Source organism: Cupressus sempervirens, chromosome 4 (genome assembly GCF_028749045.1).
Source record: "Cupressus sempervirens isolate cs-2001-9-10 chromosome 4, ASM2874904v1, whole genome shotgun sequence".
NCBI classification, from domain to species: domain Eukaryota; kingdom Viridiplantae; phylum Streptophyta; class Pinopsida; order Cupressales; family Cupressaceae; genus Cupressus; species Cupressus sempervirens.
The window spans coordinates 892,760,050-892,768,417 of NC_143121.1; the positions used below are offsets into that span (position 1 = coordinate 892,760,050).

Here is an 8,368-nt window from a genome sequence, read left to right on the forward strand (position 1 = left end):
CAAGATGCAAATATTCAAGCTACATTGATCAACATCCAATCCATGTTGACCCCACACATGGAAATACTTCACAAGGAGCTAGCCTTTATAGAGACATTAATGAAGAAATATCCCCATCTTTCTACCCTTGAAGGCTTAGTTCATCTTGCTACCGAGTTAGCCATACAAATCAAATCATTGGAGGTAGCTTGTGATAACTTTGATGCTGCTTTGAAAATAATATTTGAGGTCCATAAACCTTTCTTGGACAAACACACTATTCATGTACAACCCATGACATAAGTGTCAAAAAGGGGGAAAATAAATTAGTTTTGGGGGAAAATAAGTGAAGGGGGAGATTGAATGATAAGGAGAATCCATGATAAGTGGAGATCAAATAGAGACAGAGTCAACGAGTTAGCATATGCAGAATCTACTCAAAAGGAGTATTTAGTTTTTCAATTTAGAATGGATTAATCAACTCAGGGGGAGTTATTGAATTTTGAGGTATGACTAATGAGTCATAAGTTTTGCAAAATTTTGAAGTTTTGAAATTTTGTACATGTAAATGGATATTATCTAAGTTATGCTTGAACGGCTAAGGTTATTCATGCATGACCAAGTATTTTACCACTCATGTGAAAGGGGGAGATTGTTAATCTTAGATTGGTTTTGACATATGAGTGACAATATACTAAAATCATTTACTAAGTTCATGCCAAATAAGTTATACATGCTGAACATAAGTTGTCAAATAGTATATGTCAAGTGAGAAATATTCAGTATGTGCCAAGTAACTAGAAACTGTCAAGTCACTCAAGTGTTGAGTAGATAGTAAGTGCCAAGTTATCTAGATGCCGAGTGATCAATGGATGTCGAGTCATTTAGAGGTCAAGTTACAACATTGAAGTTGTAGAATGCCAAGCATCAGGGACTTCAAGTGCTGAGTAATATAGTTTTGACATAGTTGTTTGTAAAGGCACAATCTACTATGTAAATCATTTTGGAGCTGACTTAAGGATTGTTTTGCGATCTTAGATGATAAGGACAAATCTTTATTATGAATCCCTATGCAATACATGCAGCCAATCAGAAAAAGAAAAGAATTAAGTGGCAATACGGGTGAATCACAATCATTGATTCATGCCTAAACCTAAGTCACCTAGGTCTTCTTAAGGAGGAAAAACCCTAAACATTTTAGGAGTGTGGAGGGAGAAAAGAGAGTAGTTTGCATGCACAAACAGAGTATTCATAGTGACTAAGGAGTTGTGAATTGAGATACATTGTAGAGTCAGTTAGAGGAGAACAGAGGAAAGGAATTAGAAGACAACAGAGATACATCTAATCAGTAAGGATCAAGTACACATTAGGAAAGAGGTGATATGTTATCTAGTAGCATAGTGATAACGACAGGATCATTGCTGAGACATTCTAATAGGTGAACCAGTTAAATATCTTAACAGAGTAGTCTTAATAGATTGTTGTAAATCCTTTAACATGGTGCTTACTTCATTGTAAGTTAAAGTCCTTTTACCAGACACACTTCTAACAGGGTGTTTAAATCTTTTAACAGGATAAGATCTAACAATCTTGTAAGCCTTTAATAGGGCAAACCTTTCACAAGGTAGATCATGTTTCCTGATCAAACATTGTAACCTTCATTGGATACACTTTATTATTGTAGTAGTAGAGATCTGTGGGTGTCATCCCCACCCCAATTTTACCTTCTCCTTTGAGGGTTTCTAGGTAACCAAATATCTTGTGTCATATATGTGTTGAATGTTTATTTACTTTCATACTATGGATGTATATGCTTAATTTAGTATTTTAGTTTACATGCATGGGTTGTGAGATGGATGTGTGGTGAATGATTGTGATGTTGAAGTTTTAAGTGTTGATTTCCCCCCCTTAGAGTTTACCTTTCCCATTGTATTTCCAACAATCTCCATATCTCCCTTTGTCCTACTAGATATTGGCCACTTATATACTATCTTATATGATTTAGACTCCCTATATCTAGCATGTTATTTTGGATTTTTAATTGTCTCACAAATAGGGTTCTAACTCATTTATTTATTCTTTTCAATAGGTTCCATAGTCATTGAAGAAAATAAATCATGTATGTGATTGTGCCTTTTTCCTAAAATATTTAGAATTATAATTGTATTAGCCTTTTTAAAAACTATTAAAAATGGGCCCCACAAGAAATTTGTTTGGGTGGCTTTTAGACAACACCACTAGATTAGGTTTAAGTGGTGGTGGTAGGATTAGGTGGTACACTTGGTTGCATGGTCATGGTTGAACGATGGTTGACAAAGCAATGGCAATGATGAGTTTATGTAAAGAGAGTTGAGCCATTGGAGCTAGATCTTGTTTCTCATAATAACGAAATTAGTGGGTTGGGAGGTTTAAAGGTTTTTTAGGTTGCACATGCAAGAGTTTCTCTCCTTACGATAAGTTATCATAGAACATCAATGAGGGCATCATCTAACACAAAATAAACACAATAATATTTTTTATTTACAAGATAACATTTAATTAAATTTCAACACATAATGTTAATGCATGGGTTGTACATAATAATGTAGTGACTATACAAATATGTGAGTTTTTACACAACCACTTTGTAGACACCTAATTTTTTGTGTCACTATCTCTAAACTTATTGAAATAATAATTGATTTATAGTTGAATTTTATACAAACCCTATAAGGTTTGTTTGTCTCTGGGATACACCACATGAGCACTTAGTAAACAACATGAGGAGTTTATAAATCTAAAGCTTCAATACAATGTAAAAGCCCAAGAAGGGATTCATAAGGGTCAAAGAGATTACAAAGCTAAAAAAATATTATAAAAGTAATTTTGAATTAAAAAATTTTAATTACAGTTAGTCACAAAATGATCTCATCTATAATGAATACCTAAAACAAAATCTTTAAGTTGTTCTTATAAAGAGAAGGCAGAGGATAAAAATACTATATGAGTGAAACTTATCTAGAATATGTAATCCATTATATAGCTAATTAATCAACTAAGATAAATTTTGAACGAGTAGTTAACTAGAAAAGAACATTTACTTTAAATGTGCTCTAAATACTAAATACCCTGAGATTATGACAAGCATATTAATCTTGTCACTTGAGATACATAAATGTCCAAATAAACTTTGTTAATCGAAAGCAAATGTGGTTACAAGAATAATTAGTAAATAAATAAATAATCCTTCTCACACTAAAAGTAATGAGTACACATTTAGGTGATCTAAAGATGACAAAAAAGATAAGGATTGTAATTGAGTTTTGCAACACTTAAAGGAGTTACCTTTATTTTCACACTAATAAGAATTGTGAGACCTGAGACATGAGTATTAGAGTTAATATTTGAAAGTAGAAAGTGATGTATAAGGTATTACACATGCTCCAAAAGCTTTTAGAATGGACAGAAAATAACATTAAAAAGTAAATTGGATAAATTCTTTCATTAAAGAATAGGTGTAAGTGCTAGATGGACAAAAAAGTGATGCAAGAGTGGATCATAAGATATTATATGTTCTAGAATCTTCTTTAATGACAAAAAGTTTATATGTTAAATTGATCTATAATTAGGCTAACCTCACATTATAAGAACTAAATAATAAAAATATAGTTTTAATTTAATTTTATTATGCATTTGTAAAATTGAGGTATGCAACAATTAAAGTTTTTTTATTAGAAAGTGACATAATTGAAATGACTAAATTGTACTATTTGATCTTTTGTAACCATTATAAACATCCATTTTCTTACTAAAAAATATAGTGTTTTGTTGTTTTAAATTGTCATATTACTTATGTAAAGATAGAAAATGAATCACCTCTTCAATTTTTCATAGACATCTAGATTTTCATTAGCTTACAAGGAGAGTAATTGAATAATTGACACCTCATATTGGTGATTTGTTATGCTTATGCAAAGTCATATCAAGAAAATAAATATATATAATAAGAGTAATAAGATATTTGTGAGTAGAGGCAAGAGCCTACAACACAACAATAAATTGTGAGCCTCTTATTCAAGAGGTCTTGGGTTTGACTCTACAAAAGCTTAATAATTAATAATAATTAATCACATCACAATAATAATGAATCTTGGCTTCGGCCGCTTATCGATCCAAAAAAAGAAAGAAAGTTTGTGAGCCTATTATTAATCAAGTTAGGCTTGACAATGTAAAGAAAATGGGCTTGGGTTGTGTCATGAGTAGATTTGGTGGGCTGGATATCCCTTGGTCCTTATTGTTGAGCCTTAAATCAAATCATTTATTTGCACACATGAAATATTTTGTACGTTAGATTGTAAAACACTTCAAAGTGTTTAACCTTTCAACAAAAAGACATGTTACACCTAATTTTTCATCACAAACATTTATATATGCAAAAGACCTTTTATTTAAAGCATTTATCAGAGTATATTTTAATAAAAAAGGATAAGAGGAGTCCATTACCTATATATTAAATCATGTCTTTTAAAGAGGCTAAATACTACTACACAATTTATTATTATTAGATATATATATTTTATGAATACTCTTTATTTAAATATTTCTTTTGGTCGATAATATTTCAATTTTGACTAGAGCTACGAACTAGTGAGGCCACAAATCTGGGAGACCTCATCCTTGAATCCACACCCAATACTTGTGAGCACGAAAGCCTAGTAGGGAAGACTCCTAACGTGGGTTTGACACAGGGTTCACGAGCACTCATAGCCCAACAATAGTCTTAGAGATGAACTGACATTAACACCACTATCCCATTTCCATTGGCTTGAACATCATTCAATATGAGCACCATAATCTCCATCTCATTTCACATGCACAAATCCATCAACATTAAAACTCCTCTTATATTCATAACCACGACAACCTACATGGGCCCAACCAACATTAACGCTATTTTTGAGCCAAGCAAGGATTTGAAACTTGGTTGAACCATTAACAATGCAACCACAACACCACACAATGACCTCCCCTCTTTATTTAAATATGAATTATAAAAGCTACACCTCATAAGTTTTTCAATAAAAAATGGTGCTTTAATTTCCAAACATACTTACGAATGTAGAATCTTATTTAATGTTGGGCCCTCTACAATACCTAATGAATCCATTAAATAAGAACATCTTTAAAGGTCTAAATAATAATCCCATGGCTAAATTTGTTATTTTGAAATCTATATTTAATAATGAACGTCCTTCTCACAATAGTAAACTTGTCTTAGTCCAAATTTTTATTTATAAAATGATAAAAGATGGCTCCATAACTAATACATAAATAATTTTATTGTAAAGAGTGATACATATTATTACATATTTTATTATTTTATTTATGACTTTTCCTAAGAATACATTTTATTTAAATACTAATAGATCTATAATTTTTAAATACATTTACAAATATAACATCTTCTTGAATATGAGGTCCTCTAGAATAGTCTCTAAATCCATTCTATAAGAACCCCTTTTATGGTCAAAATAATAGTCCCATTACCATATATGCTTATTTTCAAACACCATACATAGTAATGATGATATTTTCTACAATTATAAGCTCCTTTTTGTTCATGAATATATAACATAATAATGTGATCATAGTGATTCATCACATAGTGCAATGCGACCTTTTCTAATAATACTTTTTATTTTAGAAAATGATTTCTACATGCACTTACAAATATAGAATCTTTTTGCATGTAAGATCCTCTTAAAATGCTAAATAAATCTATTCTATAAGAACATTCCATATTGCATAATGCATCACATAGTACAATGTAACTTTTTCTAATAACGCTTTTTATTTTAGAAAATGATTTCTATACATACTTACAAATATAGAACCTTCTTGCGTATAAGATCTCCTTAGATTGCTAAATAAATCTAATCTATAAGAACATCCCATATTGCATATTTCTAAAACTGTACACAATACTATACTATACTCATAACCTTTTTTCACAAAAGAAATTACTTTTGTTCATAAAATTTTCACAATAATGTGTCACAACGAGTGATCTCAAAGATTACACAATCCAACTCAAAAACAATTAAATGATATTAACATAAATGGAAATAATTGATAAACAACGTGTTCAATTTTTTTTTTTTTGAAAGATCCCTGATTATAAATAATTGATAAACAACGTGTTCAAATTTTTTTTGAGAGTGATAATGAGATCCCCAATTGTAACCTCACTTATTTCAATTTTAGAAAATAAAATAAAATAAAATTAGAATTGTCATCTCCACATATTATGGCACCCAAAATATAACAAGGTATATATGAAAAAGGCAATAATGAGGGGGCCATATCCCCCCCCATGTCGGTCAGCAATTCCAGGGTCGCCTTTCAATCCCTTTCTTTGCCGCTCAAAATACCTTTCTCTATCCCCTAGTGCGCTCCAAGGCATCTCACCAACAAATTCTTTGAACAAACAAACGAAAAAACATTAAAGAAAAAAAGAAATACCAATTTCTTTTGCTTTACACCACATAAAATGAATGTTAACTTAAAAATACGAGCCGTGGGAGAGACGTTCCAATACAATACACGACGTGGTTTCGACGGGATCGGGGAAAGGGGCCTCGGGCGGCCGTTACGCGGAGTCACTGCCGACGTGGCAGGGTCGTCTATCCGCCACGTAGGCAGAAGCTGACATGACGTACGCTCACACGCTTGGGGTCCGAGAAGGCGGCCGGAAGGAAAAGTTACAAGCCCCCGGTCCTATGGGCTTTAGTAATTCAGGGGGCCGAGTGGGTAATCTGTACGCGGTTGGATTGCGGGATTTTCCCAAGATCTGCCGACCATGGTTGATTTTTTTCGCGGCTAAGAGCCCCATAAAGCCCCCCGCCCGAGACAACCCAAGTTCAGAGTTTTACAATCCCTTGGATCCTAAGTACACGGGTTCGATCCCCTGCCGTAGCGAAGCAGCGTCTGCGAACAAAAGATTAGAGGTTTGATCAGAATTTCATCTGGGTTTTCCTGTTTTCTTGACGGAAATTGTGTTTTTCGAAGAGATCATCTGGGTTCTGCTTTGTTTGTAAGGGTTTTGTTTCATCCTTGTTGTTTGTGAGGGGATTTAAAGCCGAGATGGCACAAAATAGAGAAAAGGAGGAGACGGGGTGCCAGGTCCCGGAAGGCCTCAAGCCCTGCGTAAATAACTGTGGCTTCTTCGGTAGCCCGGCCACCATGAACCTCTGCTCCAAGTGCTACAACGAATACGTTCAGCTAAATGTTAACACGGCGCCTAAATCCTCGTTTTCTGGGGTTTCGATCCTGAGACCTGAGGTTGGCGTTGTAGAAACTCGATCCGATGACATGGCGGTCGATGTTTCGGGTCCTTCTTCGAGCGTGGTTTTGGCGGCGGCTTTTCAATCTGAGGTGATGCAGACGAAGAAAAACAGATGCTTTTCGTGCGGGAAGAGGGTCGGACTGACTGGGTTCAAGTGCCGCTGCGGCGATTTGTTCTGCGGAATTCACAGGTACTCTGAAAAGCACAACTGTACCTTCGATTACAAGGCGGCCGGCCGCGAGGCCATTGCTAAGGCAAACCCCATCGTTAAGGCCGACAAAGTTCAGAGGTTTTAAAAAATTTGCCTTTGCCTTTGCTTTGTCTTTGTCATTGAAACCCTATAAAATCTCTTCGGGAATGTAAGGGTGGTTGTTCGTCGAAGGTATTTGCAGCGAAGCAGTAATAATTTTTTTTTAACGGATGGTATGGGGTATCTGCAAAACCATATATGTATTCTCTGTTTGGGATGGGGTGATGGAATAGTGTGGCCTTTATTTAGGGTTTGGATGAAATGCTTATGCAGATGTAGTTTCCTGGCTCATGAAAGATGTGTTTTATGTAACGGGGTCCAAATTAATGCTGGTTATGCCTATGCTTATAGTGAACAATTTTTCACTTGCTTTTCATTAATTGGGTTTTCATGTGTTTTTGAAAGCACCTTGGAACAAATATATCGTCAATTGATTGCTTATTTCTGTATGTGTGAAGAATTGAAATTACTGGTCAACCCTTCTAAATGGCGTTGCTTATGAATTTTTTCAGTATCTGTAGATTCTATGGCCGGTTATCTGGTGATAGTTTTAGTTGTCATCATCCTTTGAAGCAAATCTACACTGATCTAAAAGTAAGTTATTTGAAATTGCTGATTTCTGCTGGTAGTGGTGTTTTTGTCGATAGTAGTTATAATTGAATGTCATGGGCCATGGCGATTGCTCATATCTTTAGTGTTTTTAAGGTTACAATTGAATGCAATCGGATCATTGCTTGTTTATTGTTTGGACGATCAATGTTTTGGTCAAATTTTAATTTTATGGTGGTGATGAATTTATGACAAGATGTCATCAG

The 8,368-nt window shown here is 34.0% G+C and overlaps 1 protein-coding gene across 1 annotated transcript; it reads left to right on the plus strand.

The window, feature by feature from the left end:
- Nucleotides 1–7,100: 7,100 nt before the first annotated feature.
- LOC149564272 (zinc finger A20 and AN1 domain-containing stress-associated protein 8-like) lies at nt 7,101–7,994 on the plus strand. Its single transcript, XM_089827321.1, has one exon. The coding sequence runs from the start codon at nt 7,102–7,104 to the stop codon at nt 7,597–7,599; it is 498 nt and encodes a 165-aa protein (XP_089683447.1). The 5' UTR covers nt 7,101; the 3' UTR covers nt 7,600–7,994.
- The last annotated feature ends 374 nt before the right edge of the window (nt 7,995–8,368 follow it).

Coding starts and splice junctions, on each gene's coding strand:
- LOC149564272 (XM_089827321.1), top strand. CDS start 7,102: ATGGCACAAAATAGAGAAAAGGAGGAGACGGGGTGCCAGGTCCCGGAA.